The following is a 20,242-nucleotide window of genomic DNA, read 5'->3' as shown; positions in this document are numbered from 1 at the left end:
GAGCCCTGGCCTCGTCACTTCCTAGCCAGGCAGTTCCAGCCTGGAGCCTGCTCCCTCTGTGACACCAAACTTTTCCAGGGACCAAGGTGCACCCGATGCACGTCAGCTAATTATCCTCACTTCCTCTCGTTCGGACACAGCTTGCTGTGTCGTCAGAAAGTCAAGGAAGGAAACGGATTCCCAAACACCAAGAATCCTGACAATTCTGAACAGCTACTGATGATTGACACACAGAGGTTCAGAATTGCTGACAGAACGTGTCTCTTTGGAGAAGTCGTTGATAGAATGACTGGTCTTGCCTGTAGATACTGAAGGCTACTCTGACCCCCAGTACTCACCGGCCCACAGATTCTAATTTGGAATGAAGATTGGCAATTAAACCGTTAAAAACGGAGTTGAATTTATGAGTATTCGTGATGCCCACATCTTCAGTCAACGATAAATTTTCTTAACATGAAACACAAAGGCAAAACTGAATCACTGAGATTGGTTCTCAGCAATGGCTTTAACCTTTGCAGCGAGAATGGCCTTAGGTGTGCAAGTAGGTTGCACAGACAACATGAACGCGCTGTGCTCTGTACCACTACCACCAAAACCTACCGTCTCCGGAAGATAAACCTATGACTTTGCGAAAATGTGTAAGTAAGCAATGCCTACTCCGAATGACCCGTCTGTCCCTATTTCCGTGTTGGTTAAAGACATAAATCACCATCTTTATAGATGGTGTCTCAGGCCCACAGTTCCCAAACTTCTGTGCCAAGGTACCCAGTAGGGTGCCACAGTGAAGTCACAGGTATCCAGAGGTTCCTGATGTTTCTGAGGGACACACCGTAACACCTGACAACTGTCAGATTCCGCACAACCTACTAGCTTGAAGCTATTCTTCTCAATATTAGATCAGGTTATGTTCCTTTGGATGACGCTGTGATAAAAAGCAGGAACCAGTCTGGATCAGGAAACGATTCCACGGTTTGAGAGACTGTGCAAGGACCCAGAACGGTAAGAGTGAAGTAAAATTCTTACTCTCTCGGGCTGCCTGGGTGGCTCAGTCGGTTTTGTGTCCGACTCTTGGTTTTGGCTCAGATAGGCTTTGTAGGTTCACGGGTGGCATCAGGCTCTGCGCTGGCAGTGTGGGGTCTGCTTGGGATTCTCTCTCCCTCTCTCTGCCCCTCCCCCACTGGCACTCTCTATTTCTCAAAATAAACTTAAAGTTACAAAATTATTTTTCTTCCGTTTTGTGTTTTTTTTTTCCCCAACAGACTAAGTTTTGAACACAAATGCTTATTAAGGATCCTCTGAACACATTTTTTAGAGTTACGTGTTACTTCACTCGACAACTTTAAATACTCAAGTGGCAGCAGGATGCACAAATTGGGACACTTCAATGAGAAGCTGGCAAGGCAGGCTGTCCTTGGAGAGGAGGAATGACCCTGTGGCCTGCCCTCTTCCCGACCACTCCCAAGAGAAAGGTAAAGAGGAAAGTCTTAATTTCTTTTTTAAAGTAAGCTTCATGCCCAGCGCAGAGCCCAGTGCAGGGCTTCAACTCAAAACCGTGAGATCAAGACCTGAACTGAGATCAAGAGTCGGACGCCCAACTGCCTGAGCCCCCCAGGCGCCCCGAGAAAGGTTTTAAATCACTTTACTTTTCAATTTTGATCTCCACGGGATGATGTCTGTCAACACTAGATAATTTTTCCTTCTTCACTTCACACTCTTTTCTGTCGGACAGCTTTTTCCCAGCCGGTTCATTTTTGGCCTAAAACACAAGACGGACAGAAATGGCTCACGTCCAGGCCTTCTTGCTTGTGAGCTCCGAGGGTTACGGCAGGCGGGAGCGGCCTCACCTTCTCAACGGAGATCATTCTTCCGTGAAGCTCAGTTCTGTGCAGGTGGCTGATGCACTTTGTAGCCTCATCAGATGTCGACATGGTGACAAACCCGTAGCACCGAGCTCCAGGACTGCGGGCGTTGGTCACCACTTTGGCCCCGACAACCTTCACGAGAAAGGGCACGCTTATTCTCCCATACAGGTCACCACACAATTTGTCAAAACTGCTGAGCGGTTAACTGATCACCATAATTACATCCGCTAGTGTTTACTTCTCCACAAATCGGCAGTTCTCCATGACTAGCTACTCACGTGGTTCTAATTCATCCTTTGAAAATACAACTGCTTTTGATACAAGCTCGGCCCTCGGAGGGACACAAAACAAACAAGGAAAGCTAAAGACATTTAAACTTCACCAACCACAACTCAGTAATTAATCAAAAGTCCATTCTACTTGGATCACTGTCTCCAACTGGACTTCAACTTCCAGACAGGCTGGCACACCAAGTGTTTGCCCTCCTGCTGCCTGGAACTAGAAAACTAGAGGAAAAGTAGGCAACAAGGGGTTTCGGACACTGCACACCAGGCCACGCGGGATGGAGACCTGCAAGAGGGGACACGCGCAAGCCAAGCTGTATGGCTGCCTGCGCTCACTTCCTAGAAGTACCAGGCCAGGGCCAGGGAGGGAGGAGGGCCAGAGGAGGGGTGAGGGGTGGTATCCCAGAGCTGAGCACAAGTCAACGTCTGAAGAAATCAAGGCAGCAAGAACTCAGTGCCGAAGAGGAGAGTGGTGCTTAAAGACAGCCGCGGGGAGCCGCACACATGTGAGAAGCCCACGCAAGGCTACAGAGAGAACCACCTGTAAGAGCAGAGCAAATGGTCCCTAGGGGTTGCTCTGGGGCTCCAACGATTCACTTTACCCAGAGTGAACCCAATAGCTGGAATGGAAAAGCTCACAATTTATGGGGCATGAGGTTGAGAAGGCAGAAGGGTGCTGCCCCAAGAGCCGAACTGACCTGACTAACCTACGCTAATGAAGCTGGACAGCAAATCTGAGGAACAAGTGAACTGCGTCCCAGCAAAACCTCAAGAACATTTACGGGGACACACGAATTAACTAGAATACATGTAAATCACGAGGTCTGATGTCTGATCAAAAATAACCAGGCAGGCCCAGAAGCAGAAAAGGACTCTAACAAAGAAAGCAAACCAACCAAAAGACTCAGAACTGACTCGGTAACACGATTAGTGGACAACAATATTAAAAATTATTTTAGCTATATCCTAAACCTTCAAGATGCTGGAGAAAACACTCAGCACGCTGGGTAACCACTCAAAAGGTATTTGAAAATACCCAACCCGGAATTCTGGCGCTGGAAAATACCTTAGAGGGGATGGACAGCAGACCCGGCAGAGAAAAACGTTAAGGGAACTTGAAGACATAACAGAAACTACTCAAAGTAAAATGGAAGAAAAGAGATGAAACATGTGAAAACAAACCAGAGCAACAGCGGGCTTCAGGACAGTCAAGGGTCGTCAAGGGCAAGAAGCACAGGAAAGACCTGGTGGATGAAACGCCAGCACATTCGTAGCGGCGAATCGCTTCAAGCCAGTGATCAAGAGACTCTTACAGGTAAGCCAGCGAAAAAAGACACCTGTGCCCTACAGGACGAAGGCGAGACTGACAGCCACAGGTCAGACTCAACACGTGCCAGAAGGAAGGGGCAGCTTTGCTGTCTGGTAGAAAAATCAACCAACCTGGGATTTGGCACCCAGTGAACACAGCTTTCAAAATGAAAGCGAAAGAATGACGTTCCCAGACACACAAGGGCAGCAGGAATTCATCACTGGCAAGCCTGTACCTTAAGAAAGGTTTAAAGATGGAGTGAAGTGATGCCCAGCGGGCACTATGGCCATGTAAATATGCCAACAATACACTATATTGTTTACTGAACAGAAGAGAGACCACGAGGGCAGGAACCACAGTGTCAGGGAGGGAAGAAGGGCGGTGCACTGTGACAAGGCTCGCACGCCTCTGGGACTGGAGTATCACCGAAGGACAAACTGTCTTTTATTTTGAGAGGAATTGGGGGGCGGGGTATGCACACACAGAGAGAGAGAGAATCCTAAGCAGACTCCTCACTGTCAGCACAAAGCCCAAAGTGGGGCTTGATCGTACAAACCGTGAGATCATGACCTGAGCCGAAATCAGGAGTTGGACGCTTAACCGACTGAGCCACCCAGGCTCCCCAAGCTGAAGCTTTAATAGAATTTCTAAATGCGGCCACTAAAGAAAAAAATGTTACAATTCAACCAGCGGGTGAAAGAAAAAAATCAGAGCTGAAATAAAATACCTGGAGACAAATGAAAAGTAAATACAACAACACACAAATTACGGGATGCAGCAAAAGCAGCGAAGAGCAAGCTCACAGTGACAGGTGCCCTCATCAAGACACAAGGAAAAACTCAAAGAAGCAACCGAATTTTACAACCTCCAGAAACCGGACCATGATAACATAGTTACATATGCTAGGTATAGCTAGGGAGTAACAAATCATAAAGAACAGTCAATGCAAAACGCAGCAAATAAAGAGAAGGAAGCCGAGAAACGGATCAGACAGAGAGAAGACACGGAGCCAGAGCAGATTTGAACCTGACCATGTGAGTGCCCACGTTACACATCGATGTTCTCGCAGGACGCACTAGAGAGCTGAGGGCACAGCCTGCACCCAGGCCGGCGTGCAAGAGCCCTGGGTTGGGTCAACGTGAGCAAGTCCTCTCGTCTCTGCAGCTCTGGGTCCCCTCCTGAGCGCTGATGGTGGGGGTGGGGCGGGGGGCCCTCCCGGCGTCTCCGGTTCCCGACAGACCCCAGGGACCGTGTTCCCACTCGCGGGTACGGGGGAGCCCTGCTCTCCCAGTACAGGAGAGCCCCCCTCTGTCCAGAGCACCTCACACGGGGCCAAAGGTGATGGACTTTCCTGAAGGGGACAGAGATGTCACTTCTCTCAGATGTCACATCTCTTCTATTCTTCACTCTTAAGGTCAAGAGGCTGAGCCAATTGTGGGGTCACATGACCTTCCCACCAAACTAATTACTCTTGCGAGGACATCACTTCTGATGGCAAAGAGAGAGCAGAATCCAAGACACACTCACCGGTCCCTGTCTCCCTGGCCTTGCCCTCTGCCCCCACAGTGGCCTTTGACTAGTTCATCCACAACGCAGACTTGTCCTACCCTGGTGCTTCCGAGCCACGGCTCTAGTCCACAGACGAGACCCGCGGGTAAGGCCAGAGCAAGAATAACCTGGGCTTCGTGTAAGTAGCACCTACTCGGCAAGGTGCGTCAAGCCCCAGACCCACATCTAACCTGGTCTCCCCCCTCCCCCAAACGCTGAAGGCGTGCTGTACTTTCCCTAATAAATCCCTCGGATGTTTGGATTTACTTTTTTCACCAATGCTGGTTTATTTTTGAGAGAGACAGGAGAGAGCAAGCAGGGGAGGGGCAGAGAGGGGCAGACCAAGGATCTGAAGCGGGTTCTGTGCTAACAGCAGAGAGCCTCATGCAAGCTCGAGTTCCACGCCGTGCGATCCCGACCTGAGCCGAGGGCTCCCAGGCGCCCGTGTCGCACTGACAGCTCACACGGTTTCTCCACGAACTTTAAGATCTATGAGGACAGTGACCTGACATCTGCCACTATTCGTTACAACTGGGGGCTAACTCAAGGAAATGACTAAGGACCAGGCTACAGCTCCTCCTAAAACACTCACTGTGAAGTAAAACTCGTCTTACAACCGCTGCTCCCGCGGTCCGTCCACTTAAGTCACTGGCACTTTTGCCGACTCCTCGTCAGGGACAGATGTAGGCGAATGGGTGCCGTGGGCATGCACATCTGGGAGGCTCTGCCCAGACCCCCGGCAGCTTCTCCATGCCAGGGGCGGGGTGAGGGAGGGGGGTACCCCACGCCTGCTCCCCCCTTGGAGGGCCGCTCCCCACAGACCCCCAGGAGACCAGGGCAATCCCCCCGGGCCTAAAATGAAACTGCTTCATTTTCTAAATCCAGGACAATGAAAATCGGTTTTAAACGTCGAGTCCTTGGAAGGCTTCTGAATTGTATTATTTTCTTCCTGCCCCTGTGGACGGTGTATTAGTTGATTTATTTTTAAACCACTATCGTATTCCAGTTCTTGAACTACGTGTTTAAAAATGTTGGAACATTTAAAGTTAACTCTTCACTTAACTGTTCAGGAAAAAAATCCAACAGGCCAGCTTGCAATTGTTGTAAAGGCCAAAACCCAGCAGTTTCTTTAAGAGAAGTGAGAACAAACTATTTACACATTTCCTGTGATACGACCAGCTACCTGTTGGCTGTTATCCGCCCTCACCGGGAAACAAGGCCCGCTACCCAAAACCGGGTGGGCCTTTTCTCCCTTGCAGTTTCGTTTTTCGCACGTATGTACGTGTGCACGTACTTATGTACACACGAGCCCCCAAAACAGAAAAGACCACCGACCAGATTAACAATAGAAAAAGGACCCCCTCAAATTCCTGCATTTATTTTTAAATGTCCAACAGGCCGGGTGGCAAGCCGTCAGGGAGCACCCACCTTTCCATACTTGTTAAACAGATTCTTCAGATCGGTGGCGCGAGTCGTGGAGGACAGTCCGCTGACCCACAGGTTCCTGCCAGAGCCGCTGCCGGTACGACCTGGGGCAGGGGGGAAAGGACCAAGCTTTGGCTCCAGGCCTAACAGGAGGTGCGACGTCTCAGGACATAGCCGTCTCTTAAACCCCAGCCGCATCCCAATCCTACTCTTCTGGTTTAAGAATTCAATTGGTGCCGACAACCCAAAGACCAAAAATACGGGCTGCAGCAACCGTTTCCTTACTTAAGGAATCATCAGCTCCGGTCACTTGCGAACGGAAATGAATCCTGATGCCCAATTCTCAACCAAGACGGCAGTTAGTATGATCTCGTTCCATTATTATAGTGGGCCGAACAGGACGAGAATGGGACGCAGGGCAGCAGGACTCTCACGGGCTCATAAATGACACCCACAACGAGACAGAAGCCACGGAGGCTCACCAACATTTAAGTCTAGTCTCGCAGAGTAACTGTTAGACGGAACTTCCGGTAATCCTCAATCAAACCAATGATGGTATCCCCAGCGTGGGTGCCCGCAGGCCCCTCCCTCCCCAAATAAGGGACCCACCGGTGGCTCCCTGTTCCGTAAGTTAAATCATACCTTTTTCATCTTTAATGATTGGCTTTATATCTTTTTCTTCCTTAAAAGAGCTAGAGACAAAAGTTAATGTTACTCACACAGGAAAAAAACGAAAGAGAACTAAATTAAAAGTATGGTATGTGCTAAAACTGAATACCTACCAGAAAATTAGTCTGAAACAAAATCTTAAGACACCTTTGCAAGCTTTTATGGGAAATCTGACCCCCAAAATACAACGTCAGATTCTTAAAAGTCAATTGGATTTAGCTGAAGATAAGAGTTAACAATTTAAGAACACAACCGTAATAGGTTGAGAAAAAGAAAAGAAATAGATTCACCCATTAAAAATACACAGAGAGAAATAAAACATTGCTTAGAAGTAAACTACAATTGCATCAGTCTGGCTGGCCAATTGCAGAAAAAACAGCTTATGTGTGTCATTAAATGACCAATGGAAAGGAGATAGCGTCTGGTCTAAAACTGAGAAAAAACAAACCTCATTTTCTGATCAGCGCCCTCACTGGCTGAGGACTCTTTAGGAGCCGGAGGGACTTCATTACAAGCTTCAAAAGCAAACTTCTTCACGTCTTCTTTGCTATCTCTGGGGTCTGGGCTTGAGGCTTCCGGGGGCGCTTCCGCGACCTCCTCGCTAGAGGCTTCCGCGTGCTCTGAGGCTTTACTACTCTGCTCAACTGGCTCCTCTAGCCCTACAGGCTCACAGTCCGGCCGCGCGCCATCGCCTGGCTGCTCCACGGGCTCCCTTTTCACTACCGCTAACAGGGTGTCTGCCCTGCTCGCCTGAGCTTGTGCCGTTGACTCGCTGGCCAAATCTAAATCACCCTCCTCCGGGTGGGCGCTGCCAAAAAGGTCCTCTTCCTCCGCAAGCTTTCTGTCTGGCCCCACGCTACTTGTATCCTGTGCAAAGGGCTGCTCCAGCTCGGAACCTTCTTCTTTTACTGGCTCAGATTTACAAGTTTCCCCCAAAATGTCGAGTATTTTCTCATTTTCTACGGATTTAACAGGAATAGAATGGCACAAGGTTTAATTACCAGGGAAATAAAGCAATCACAAATGCGGAACTGGCACGGCCGCCACACTAACACGAAGAGAACCGCTAGCTACACAGAGATTGGAAAACCCGCGGGTACACAAAGTGACACTCGTTACACTACCTGCGCTCCAACCGACTGCTACGGTAAGCCGCTACGCTACACGGGAGAGAAAAGGCCCCCACAGATTTAAACACCTACAACCGCGTGGCTGCTTCTCGACAGTCTTCTTTGGATTTTAGTTCAAATGTGGGTCTTCGACTTATCTTCCCAGAGTCTGAGGTGCGGAACCGAGTGTGGTCACCGTTCGACGACAGCTCAATTTCCAAATGTCTTCGAATGTCTTTTAACGGGACAGTCCGACATGAAACCCAGAATCTCTTCCAACGGTAGGTGATATGCACGCAGTCCGGAAGGGGAGTGACACGTTAGAAATCTTCCTGAAGAAGATCTGGTTTCCTCTTCTAGATTCCAGTCACTTCTCAGGTTAAAAGTGCCCTGACAACCGCTTTTTATCCTGCCTTAACTGTATCACTCAGAAAGACTGCGGCAAAATATCACAAGATCTGTTTCATGTGTAGAAACACATGGAAGAATCATGGGGGGAAATTACTTAAATGCCACTCTACGTGGTTATAGAGATGACAATAATCACTACATCTCACCAAATATATTTGACCTCCAGAAACCAGAACGGCACTTCCACAGATCTGGTGATACTAGTGGGTTTCCAATCTCTGATCCTGGTACGATCTGGATTGTCCACCATTAAAATAGTTTACACGACCATACACAGCTTAGGATATACAGAAAGCTTGAAAAACAAGAGTGGGGAAACTTTCAAACCATTAACTTCGTGTCTCTCTTATCAGTACCTGGCTCCAGCAGAGGGTCTTCAACGTCCTGTTTTAAAACAGAAAAGAGAAAAAAAATCCACAAGGCGCTTAGACACAGGGCTACACCCTTCCCCGGCAGACACCGCTTTGGTCAAGTGTGCACAAGTGCGTTTTGAAGGGTGCTCTCCAGTCCAGACAGCTCAGTGCGTTCTGGGATGACTGCCCCGAGGACAAGCCCGCTGTGCCGGCTTCCCCCCTGCGAAGCCCGGGAGGCGGCAGTGACGCTCAGCCCGTGAGGGTCTGGCCGCCCTGTCCCAAGCCTGAGCTAAGGTCCCCGGGATAGGGCAGAGGCAGCGGCCAGAGGGAGAGGTCACACAGACGACTACTGCTTTACACATCACACCAGGTCTCAGTAAGATCCAGCTCTCCGCAGAGAAGCTGTTATTTATAACTGGAACCTGACAACCAAACTGCTTGCTCTTCTCAAAGCCCCTCCCTGACTTCCCACTGTACTTAAGAGAGCGGGCCAGACCTCTCCCCTGGCCTCCAGATGTGAGGAGTCAGGCCCACCGCCACCTGCCATCTCACCCCTGCACCCTCCATCCCTACAACCAGCCACTCTGCCTTTGGGCCCAAAGTCCTCTTTCCCCCTTCGCTGGATTAATTCCTGACGGACGTGTCCGACCTCGATCTGGGTAGGGCTTCCTCCCTGAAGCCTCTCACAAGTTTTCGTTGTACAGCCACCTAGCCCTCTCCCTCAATGACCTTCTTTCCCCTTCTAGTTACTTTCTTGTTCGGTATTAAGGCTGCCGCCACTGGAGTACAGTCACACTGTAACTTGTTTGCTTCACCCTTCACCCCAGGACCTTGGCTAAAAATCAGTGCTCAAAAGAATCTTTTTTTACACAGACGCACATCCTCTTTCACTAAAGAATATTAACCACTTGCCTAACGTTTCCCACCATGCACAACCAGGTGGGAACTCACCGTAGGTACCTTGAAGTCCAATGATGAAGCATCCAAAGTGTTCTCGAAGGCCTCCCCGTCCACCTGAAAGACAAAATGGAAGACCATCTAATGGAGACAGAGTTATAAAGGCCAAGGCCTATATACCTTGCTGGTTTCTAAGCAACTTACGTGCGCATTTCCCTCACAGTGCCCACTGCCACCTGCAAGCTCACTATTGGATTGTTCGGTTTATCGCCGGCCTCCCCACCTGCCCCAGGACTGGGCGGTGCCGGCCCCTGACAGGGTCCCCCATGACCATACAAAGTTATTTCCCAGGCAGTTTCTATTTCCTGGTGGTCCACATACGTGACCCAGACGTGACTGGCAGAGCAGAACTCAAAGAAAAATGAAAATGTCACACTTCTCTGATTTCACTTGGTAACAATACCTTTAAAACCACCACCAACAGGGCACTTTCTCCTAGGAGGCTTTACTTAAACATTTAACGAAATTGGTATCTTATACTTTACTCAGTTTGAAAGCTTTTTACCTTCTTAAGTGAAATACAAAAATATGCCTTTCCAAATGTGTTTCCTTTTCCAGATTTGCATCTTTAAAAAAAAATTTTTTTTAGGTTTATCATGGAGAGACAAGAGAGACAGAGCATGAACATGGGAGGGGCAGAGAGAAGGGGAGACACAGAATCTGAAGCAGCTCCAGGCTCTGAGCTGTCAGCACAGAGCCTGACACGGGGCTTGAGCTCACAAACCATGAGACTGTGACCCAAGCTAAAGTCAGACGCTCAAACGACTGAGCCCCCCAGGCGCCCCTAGGTTTGCAGCTTATGACCTGCATGATCTGATTAACCAAAAAGTGAGAAACCAAGTTCATGCTTGGAAATAACATACACCAGGATCGCACTGCGGGAGGACAGCAAGCCCATTGCTCAACAGCACCCTAGGCAGGGATGCAGTGATGTTTGGAGTTGTTGATTTTTGACCTTTAAGGTTTAAAGTTCACTCCCACGAGGGCGCTTTTTTCCCCAGTTTAAAGCTAGACCAGTCAAGGAAAACAAAACAAAACACAAGCCAAAAATACCAACTAAACTAAGAGGGCTGAGTATGCCAAGGAGGTAAGACAAAAATGGCAATCAGTTTTAGCAAGGCCGCCCAGGTTTCCACCAAACCCTAGACGTGAAGGCCTGAGAAAGCAACACTGGTAACGGGATCAAAGCCCTCCTTTACGTACAAAGATGTTAACGTTAAAAGTGGTCTTCCTGGGGTGCCTTGGTGGCTCAGTTGGTTAAGTGGAGGACTCTTGGTTTTGGCTCAGGTCATGATCTCCCAGTTCGTGAGATGGGAGCCCCGCAGGCAGGGCCTGCTTGGGATTCTTTCTCTCAAAATCAGTAAGAAAAAAAACAACCACCATCAAACTTTAAAAGTGGTTTTCCTTTAACAGGAGGGGATTCATCTGAGGGCACAAGTACTTTTCTTTGCTGTATAACTTTAGCCTGGTACATGCAGGTTTTTTTTTTTTTTAATGTTTTTTATTTATTTCTAGGAGAGAGAGACAGCGTGAGCAGGGGAGGGTCAGAGAGAGAGGGAATCACAGACTCTGAAACAGGCTCCAGGCTCTGAGCTGGCAGTCAGCACAGAGCCCGACGCGGGGCTCGAACCCACGAACCGTGAGATCATGACCTAAGCGAAAGTTGGACGCTTAACCGACTAAGCCACCCAGGCGCCCCATTGTTTACTCATTTTTAAGAGACAGAGAGTAAGTGGGGAAAGGGCAGAGAGAGGGAGACACAGAATCCAAAGCAGGTTCCAGGCTCTGGACTGTCAGCTCAGAGCCTGACGTGGGGCTTGAATCCACGATCTGTAAGACCATGGCCTGAGCTGAAGTCAGATGCTTAACTGACTGAGCCACCCAGGTGCCCCAAGTTACTCTTTTTTTTTTTAATTTTTTTTAAGGTTTTTATTTATTTCTAGGAGAGAGAGAGAGAGACACAGCGTGAGCAGGGGAGGGTCAGAGAGAGAGGGAGATACAGACTCTGAAACAGGCTCCAGGCTCTGAGCTGGCAGTCAGCACAGAGCCCGACGCGGGGCCCGAACCCACGAACCACGAGATCATGACCCAAGTGAAAGTCGGACGCCTAACCGACTAAGCCACCCAGGCGCCCCAAACCCCAAGTTACTCTTAAAACAAACAAACAAACAAAAAACCCAACAGGATAATCCAAGCAACGAGATCATGAACTGTTTTCTTATCTTTCTACATAGTTTTGGAATCTGTTTTCCAAAGGAAAATACTTTAAGTAATCAGCCTTTTCAGACTTAGGCGTAGAAGTGCCTCCCACCAACTGCTGAAAACGTTCCCCAGAACCGCAGGGATGCTCTCCAGTAGCTGATATCAGTCTTCTGAGCAGTTTCAATGGACGGAACTTGCCACAGAGGTTTAGACACCAAACCCAGTGTCCGTGGTGACGGCGACAGAGCTGGACACTGGCTAACCAGCCAGCAGGGCGCCCGTCCTGGCGCACGTGAGCAGCCCGCGGGCGCCGGGGGGCCGCTGGCACATTCCACCGCGTCTTCAAGTTACCTACAGCGTGCTCTGCGAGCTGCGCGGGGGGCTCCCGCAGCCGGGCCGCCGCGTAGTCCGGGCCGTCGCACAGGGAACCCAGGACGCCGGCGGCGGCGTCCTCCCCAAAGTCTGGAGCGGCGCTGTTCTCAGCCTCGCTCTCCTCCAACACCCCGACCTCCACCACGTCCACGCTCCGCAGGCTCTCCAAACCCGCCTCCGCCTCCTCCTGGGAAGAGAACGAGAGGCGCCACTGACCGGAGAGCTGGCGTTGGAACCCCTGCCGGCGTCTCTGCTGCTGCTGTCACGTACCTGCCCATCTCTGGAATCTTCTTCCAGGCCGTTGTCTTCTGCGCCTTCTTCCTCCATCTTTTGTCCTAATTACAAAATAATTTTTCAGTCAGATTAACGCTCGGGCTCTGGCCTCCTAACTGGTTCACACAGACTAACAGATTTCAATCTGGGCGCCGACACGCTACAAGTAAACGAAAGAAGTACCCGTTCTCCCACCGTGTGCAATTCTGCTGCAACCGGGATGCTATTATCAAAGCGTTTTGATTTTGCACAAAATATCTAAAAGCTTCAAAATACCCCAAAACCACCCCAAACCACAAAAAACACCCCAAAAGAAAAACGAGTAAAGGCTGAAGAGGCATTTTTCAACAGACATTTACAAATGCAACGTCCACCTGCTGATCAAAGTGCTGCGCCCGGAAAGCCTAGATTAACCTGTTCTCCTCCCTACGCTCCCCCACGTCGGGCAGGCCGACCACCGTTCCTCATTCTCCGGACCAGGAGCTTTTCTTTGCAAGGTGCAAAGGTAAAGGCTACCACAAAGTCAATGGTCGTCCTGGATCTTGTAAAGGTGGAAGAACTACTTAGGATTAGCGCTAAGTACTCCCAAGAGGGGCTGGAGAAGAAGGGTGGAAGCTTCCAAGCTTAGAAGGGAAGTAAAATCTTTGGGCTCCATTGTGGACCAAAAGCCTTAAAATTGTGTGTGCTTTTTATCGTAGAGATTCCCTTCTGGAAGCAAGTGCTTAAACTAAAATGTCTGGCAAGGCAAGAAAAACAAAAGTACCCTCTCGGACAGCTTACACAGTCCAAACAAGCAAAGGGGAAACAAATCCTGACAGTCTGTTTACATGTGGGACGCCAGGTGCTCTCAACAGGGGAAGTCAGGTGGAATTTGGCCACAACTGGAGACACTTTTGGTGTCACAACCGGGAGGTGCTCCTGGCATCTAAGTGGCTAGTGACCAGGGATGCTCTGCATCCTAAGACCGTGCACAGGATAGAAAGAATGCTTACCCCAAATTGCCAACAGTGCCAAGTTCGCAAAACAGTGTGGCACACCATACAAGGTCTTGAAAAAGAAAAAAAAATCACGCTTCTAAAGAATATTTAACAACATGGGAAAACACCTACAAAGTTACGGGAAAATGCCTACAAAGTTACGAAAAAACACCAATCAAGTACAGTACGTCCAGGGGGCGTCTGGGGGGCTCAGTCAGTTAAGTATTCGACTCTTGGTTTCTGCTCAGATCATGATCTCACGGTTCTGTGGGTTCAAGCCCATGTCAGGCTTTGGGCTGGCAGCCTGTAGCCTGCTTGGGATTCTCTCTCTCTTCCCTGCTCTCTGCCCCTCCGCCCCTAGCACTGTCTGTCAAAATAAGTAAACTTAAAAAGTATCTAATGCAGGTTCGAAAGTAGCAAAAACTCTCCTCTATAATTTTTTGAAAGGAGAAAAGGAAACAGAAGAAACCTCAGTCTCTGAGCACAGATCCAAACATAGAACGTACCCGCTGATGCACCTTTTGTGCCACCATGAACACTCATTCACGACGTGTGGCTTTATCACCTGTCAGGCGCTGTCCTCCTTATATTAACGCTCCCACTACACCAGTGGGTTTATTAGCTACATCTGACAGCCGCGAACTTGGCATGGCTCTCAGACTCAGGTGCAGCCATCCTGTCACACGGGAACCCCACACGCCCTCTTGCAACCCACGCTCTGAAAATGTTTGGCGGCTGCACCTGCTTTCAGGACCTCTAAACAGTCGCCTGCGGTACCCACGGAGGATGTAAACAGGGGAGATGCAGACCGAAAAGGTTCAGCGAAAAGCGCCTAAAGGAGAATGGGAATGGCACAAGCCGGGCGGAGGCCGCACCCCAATTCCAAGGGCCTGGTTCTGGAGGCTACAAGCTGAAGGGGTGGGGGACAGTAAAGCTTTTAAAACCTAGATCAGAGCGGCAATCTTTCAAAATCACATCCACAAGCTCCTCTACCCGTTCAAAGTTTAGCTACTTTTCACTTTTACGTAACCTCTGAAGATCTAACTTCAGCCAGGACACAAGAGGGTCTAGCACCCTACACGACCGCCCACGTGGGCCAGCACCTGCGAAGAGCATGCCGCCTGGAGCCGTCCTCTGCCTCAGGACTCTGGCCTCCTGTTTCCTCTCTGGGGCTTTGGTGACTCTTCAGAAAAAGAAATGGGAGGCGGGGGGTGCCTGGGTGGCTCAATCGGTTGTGTCTGACTTTGGCTCAGGTCATCACCTCGTGCTCTGTGAGTTCGAGCCCCGTGTCCGACTCTGTGCTGACAGCTCAGAGCCTAGAGTTGCTTCAGGTCCTGTCTCCCTCTCTCTGCCCCTTCCCTGCTCATTCTCTCTCGCTCTCTCTCTCTCAATGACAAATAAAAATGTTAAAAAAAAAAAAAAAGGTGGGGGAAGGGACTAGTGTCCCTCTAATTCCAGCTATGGCTGTACTAGTATAAACATTTCTTTACACCAGCAGAAGTAATATCATCAAAGCTTTTTTGGACAAAATGGTAAGTCCAAGTGCTTTTAATGTCACCAAAACTGCAACCCACACATTCAGACCCGCGTTGGAAGCATCCCGCCATGATTCGTTTTGTCTAATGATACAAAGAACCCTTTGAAGAGCCAAAGATATTTTGACTAGTAAGCCTTGAATCTCCCAAGCTTTTTTTTTTTTAAAGTTCTGATGTTTTATTTATTTTCAAGAGAGAGAGAGAAACAGCATGAGCAGGGGAGGGTCAGAGAGAGAGGGAGACACAGAATCCGAAGCAGCTCCAGGCTCTGAGCTGTCAGCACAGAGCCCGCCGCGGGGCTCGAACCCACGGACTGTGAAATCATGACCTGAGCTGAAGTCAGACACTCAACCGACTGAGCCACCCAGGCGCCCCCTCCCAAGCTTTTTAAATGAGCACCTACATTAAGAACTTTCACAAACAGCTTCTAAACTAACAGATACAGTGCTCTCAGTGTGCATTCTTCGGACCAGTCAGCACACACACCAGACCGGGAGGAGCGTGGCAGGAACACATTAATGTATTAAAAAATGTATAAAAACATATAAAACGCAACCTAATTCACAAGTTTAACCTTTCAAAATGCACAGTTTTAAACAGATGAGTCATGCAAAAGCCTTTCTAGAACAGCTCTTCTAAAAAGTAAACTGGAGTTACTGAAAATGCTACAAATCACTTTCTTTTCCCCTTATAAGCGTCTGCGTTTAACTTTTTCAGACCAACAGGGTTATGTCCTGCTTGGAGAATCTCTGGGGTGGCACTTTTCAAGAAAATAACCCACATCACGTGCAAGTTCCAAGTTAGACTGTCCTTCTCTGTACAAAATCTGAGAGGAGGAAGACCGAGGGGACAGTAACAAGGTTTCATAGTTTTATGGGATTAAATTCTTCCAGAAATAGCTGGTCCCATCCAGGAAAAGAAACGAAGCTTTGACAGATGTCGCAAACTGGAAAAATCTTGAAAACATACTGAATGCAAGAAGCTAGGCACAGAAGCCACATATCCTACGGTTCTATTTGCATGAAACGGAACAATTACATACTTCCAGGGGCTGGAATTGGGGGGGGGGGGACACCAGTGACATGGGGAGCAAATGCTAATAGGCACAGCGACTGCTGTTCGGGTGATGAAAATGTTCTAGAATTACATAGTGTTGACAGCGGCACAGCCTTGTGAATACACTAAACATCAACAAATTGTACACGGGTGAATTTTTATAGTATTTGAATGAGATCTGAAAGGAAGCAAGGAAGGAAAGAGAGAAAAACCATTTCCCTGCAGAGGCCCTGGCAGGCTCAGTCAGCTGGTCATGTAACTCTTGACCTCAGGGGTTTTAAGTTGGGCATAGAGATTGCTTACAAATAAAGTCTTAAAAACAAACAAGCAAGAAACAACTCACTGGTGAAAAAAAGGCAGGGTGTAAATGCTCCCAACAATCTCTTTTGGACCCTAGAGAAGCCGGGTTCTAGTCTCACGCTGGTTATCATTTCCCTCGGTTTCAACCCTGATTTTTGAACCAAGCAGCAGCCACAGCAGGTTCAAGAGCTCCAGCCCCGCGCCAGAGCCCAGGCATCCCTAGCATGGCGCATCTTACCGCTCCCAGAACGACTCTTAGACGGAGAAAACAGAAGGCAAGCACACCGTTGGATCAGAACCTCCTCCTCCCGACCGAGGACAGAATCGGAGCTCAAGGCCTGGTGCTGTCAGCAAGGTCGCCCCACACTCAGGCCTCAGGCAGCGACAGGCACAAGCCGATACCTTTGACACATCTTTTCACAGTCTTCTTGCTGGTGGCTTCCAGCGTGACCCCCATTTCTTCAGGATCCTGCCCTTCTTCCTTAACCGCCTGGAGGAGAGAAAATGTAACAAAGTTGCGGAGCTGCAGGGCACACGGCTTTACCAACACCCCGCGAAGTCCGAGCCTTCCTTGCAAAGGGCGCCTCGGGTTCTGTTCCCTGGGCTGCGAGCCCAAGGGGCCCGGAATGAAACCGGCACAACCTGGTACTCCCCGGGCCCGAAGCACGGAAGACAAAGGGATGGGTGAACGGGGGTTCCCGAGTGCGGGGGAGGGGTCAATGACCAGTTCCAAAACGACCCCTAAAAATCGCCCCACCACGGAGACGCCGCACCAGGTCCACCCTCCGTAACGGGCGGCGCGGTGGTCGACATGCCACTGGGCGGGACTGGGCACTGAAGGTAAAGTCCGGTTCCGCAACGACCCGCCGCCCCCCGCCCAGGGCTGGGATGAGCGCGGCCGGAGGGGCACAAACAGAAGAGTGCGATGCAGCAGCGGGGAGACGGCGCGGCGCTTTAGGAAGCCTGTTGGGGAACCAGCTCGGATAAGCCGAGAGGTGACTGCCCGGCACCAGCCAGAAGACGATCTGGAAGAAGGGCGGTCGAGAGCAAACACCCCGGAATGGGAACCGGCACAACTCGCTCTCCTGTAACATCTCCGAGGGTCCTCGGTTCTCCAGGAGCGGAAACCGAGGCGCAGGGAGGAGGCGGCACCCACCCAAGGTCACAGAACCGAGTCTCCCACCGGACCCCGGGACAAGTCCAGGGGCCAGTCGGTGGCCATCGAGACGCGCTTTCAGCACTCGAGGGGACCGGCTGGAAAGAGGACCCAAGACGAGACACAGAGAGGGGCGGTGACGGGCCAAGGTCACACAGCCGGCCCCCTGGTCCCCGCGAGCTCGGGCAGGGGTCGGTCACAAGGATGAGAGGAGGAAAGGGATCCGGGTCCGGGAATCGCGGGTGACAGGCCCGCGCGGGGGCGTGCCCTGACCTTCCGCACCACCCCAGGCCGTCGAGCTGCCTTACCTTCTTGAGCCGCTCCATCAGGACGCTCTTGTTGCCGCCCGTGTCCAGGTTCCGCTTCTTCAGCTCCGCCCGCAGGTCGATCACCCGCAAGTCGCTGAGGCGCCGCGTCCCAGTCTCCGTGGCACCCGATCCCACAGCGGCTGTGCCAGAACCCGACTCGCCGGAGCCTGCCAGAGTCTCCGCCATCCCAGGCTCCGCGTCCCCGCCACCTACCCCCCACACCGCCGGCGGCTGTAGCGGCTCTGAGCACAAAATGGCGCCGCCTAAGAGGAAAACGCACTCGCTTTCTCCCGCCCCACTTTCCGGCCGCGCATGCGTGCCTCACACGCCAGCTTTATTAGCAGCAGGCGCGCTCGCGCGTCGACCAACCGCACGTTCCCCACCCCAACGCGCAGGCGCCAAAACTGCAGCACGCATGTGTGACCGCCGTCCGCGGCGGGAGGCTGGCGAGCTGCAACGCGCCTGCGCATATCCCTCTGAGCGCTCACCACGCATGTGCAGACGCGACCGGCGGCGTCGGCTCCGCGCCGGGTGCGCTTGCGCAGAAGCGAGGCGCGCCAGGGCGGCTGGAGCGGTTCCCTCGCAGGCGGCGCCATTTTGTGCTGGAAGCCGTGATAAAACCGGCCCGGTTCTGTGTGAAGTGGGCGGCGGAGCCAGGGTCCCTGGAATGGCGGAGACTCTCTCAGGCCTAGGCGATTCGGGTGCGGCGAGCGCAGCGGCTCTGAGCTCTGCCTCGTCCGAGACCGGGACGCGGCGCCTCAGCGACCTGCGGGTGATCGATCTGCGGGCGGAGCTGAGGAAACGAAATCTGGACTCGAGCGGCAATAAGAGCGTTTTGATGGAGCGGCTCAAAAAGGTGGAGCTGGGGCCCTGGGGGGCGGACATGCGGTGGGGGGGTGGTCGGCGCGGCCGTGACGGGAGTCCCCTGGTCTCTGGGTCCATCTCCGGTCCCTCTCGGGGCCTGCGCCTGGCCCGGCGCGCCGGGCTTCTTCCCGGCTCCTCCGAGGCCTCGGCGGGAGCGCGCAGCCCGGTGGGGCTCGGGTGCGGAACGCCGCGCTTCTCGGGAGCGGGAAGGAAGTCTCGGCGCGAACCCGGGGCAGCGCCGCGGCCTTGCAGCGGCGGGCGGCGGGGCACCTAGGCCGCGGGCTCCTCTTTTCCGCACCGGCCACTGCGCGCAGGGCCTTCCGCTCATTGTCCCCATCGCGGCCGGCAAAAATGACGGAAAGCGCGGAACCTCTCTTTTCCTGAGCGAGGTTGGGGGACTCGGCCAAGGTCACACGGCCGTGGAGACGAGGCGTCGGGATCGGAACCTGGGCCGGCGGGTTTCCTGGGCCCGCGCTGGCCGCCGGGCATTCTCTGGAGACGTGGATGCTCCTTGGCCCGTTAAGGCCAGCGGAGCTTGAGTAGAGGGTTCATTTCCAAAGCAGGCGGGCTAAGGGCGCTTTCGAGCGATTAGGAGAAAGGAATAAGGAAAAGCGGTTTGTGGATTGGCCAGCCGTAGGTCCAGAAGATAACGGGGAAAGGAAAGGAGTGTTTACATAGCGACCATAAACGTGAAAGACGTTGGTAGGAGCGCGGAGGCGGCCTCGGGGCTCCGTCCCTGTGTCTGGGCTCTGGTCTCTGTGGCCCGATCATGGGCATGGACGACACTTGGCGCCGCCGCAGCCGGGTTAGTCTGTAGGAAGAAGGGACGGTCGCGCGAACGGGCTTGGCATGTAACCTCGCACAGCGAGGTTTGATGGGGTTACAGCTCAGCGTCCTCTGTGCCGTTTATTTGCCGAGCCAGGGCTGTCACCCCAACCTCAGGCGTTGTGAGGGACGGCGTGAAAAGTGAGAAGTATGAGGAGTTAGTGAAGTGCCTGGGCCCCCGTCTCCCTTCTTCCCTATTCCTGTGATCCACCTGTTAGTGTCTGGGGACCCCCCGCCCGGAGTCACAGCCCCTGCGGACTGTGTGACTTACTCTTTCCACCCTCCTGGCCCCCGAACAATGGGTGTTAGGGTTTTATTTGTTGCGGATCACTAGTAAGAGGAAGCAGGGGTTTCCTATTCTCCGAATGAGGAAGCGTGGACTCGGGAAGGGGAGTTGATTAGCCCAGAGCCAGTGGGGCCTTTCCAACTCGAGCTGGTGTTTTCTTC

General features: G+C 51.7%; 2 protein-coding genes across 4 annotated transcripts in view; one reads left to right on the top strand and one right to left on the bottom strand.

Annotated features, from left to right (window-relative positions):
• Positions 1–18,390, bottom strand: part of SAFB2 (scaffold attachment factor B2) — a 32,002-nt gene extending 13,612 nt beyond the window's left edge. Inside the window, exons 1-11 of one of the 3 annotated variants that reach the window (XM_039247520.1) lie at positions 18,107–18,390; positions 17,045–17,132; positions 12,772–12,836; positions 12,485–12,688; positions 9,922–9,984; positions 8,974–9,001; positions 7,546–8,056; positions 7,071–7,120; positions 6,432–6,532; positions 1,845–1,994; positions 1,644–1,756 (exon numbers count right to left, since the gene is read on the bottom strand). In XM_039247520.1, the coding sequence (XP_039103451.1) occupies positions 1,644–1,756; positions 1,845–1,994; positions 6,432–6,532; positions 7,071–7,120; positions 7,546–8,056; positions 8,974–9,001; positions 9,922–9,984; positions 12,485–12,688; positions 12,772–12,836; positions 17,045–17,132; positions 18,107–18,292 (1,559 nt within the window). In that variant the 5' untranslated portion in view covers positions 18,293–18,390. The remainder of the gene's footprint in view (positions 1–1,643; positions 1,757–1,844; positions 1,995–6,431; positions 6,533–7,070; positions 7,121–7,545; positions 8,057–8,973; positions 9,002–9,921; positions 9,985–12,484; positions 12,689–12,771; positions 12,837–17,044; positions 17,133–18,106) is intronic. The other 2 variants (XM_039247521.1, XM_039247522.1) reach the window with 2 other exon arrangements.
• A 251-nt stretch (positions 18,391–18,641) lies between these two features.
• Positions 18,642–20,242, top strand: part of SAFB (scaffold attachment factor B) — a 39,093-nt gene continuing 37,492 nt past the window's right edge. The window contains exon 1 of the mRNA XM_039247505.1: positions 18,642–18,962. Coding sequence (XP_039103436.1) covers positions 18,774–18,962 — 189 coding nt within the window. The 5' untranslated portion in view covers positions 18,642–18,773. The remainder of the gene's footprint in view (positions 18,963–20,242) is intronic.

This window comes from Hyaena hyaena, unplaced genomic scaffold (genome assembly GCF_003009895.1).
Source record: "Hyaena hyaena isolate Hyena2069 unplaced genomic scaffold, ASM300989v1 scaffold_296, whole genome shotgun sequence".
Classification (NCBI taxonomy): Eukaryota; Metazoa; Chordata; class Mammalia; order Carnivora; family Hyaenidae; genus Hyaena; species Hyaena hyaena.
Note: the sequence above shows the minus strand (reverse complement) of the source record. Positions and strands in the feature narration are given on the sequence as shown.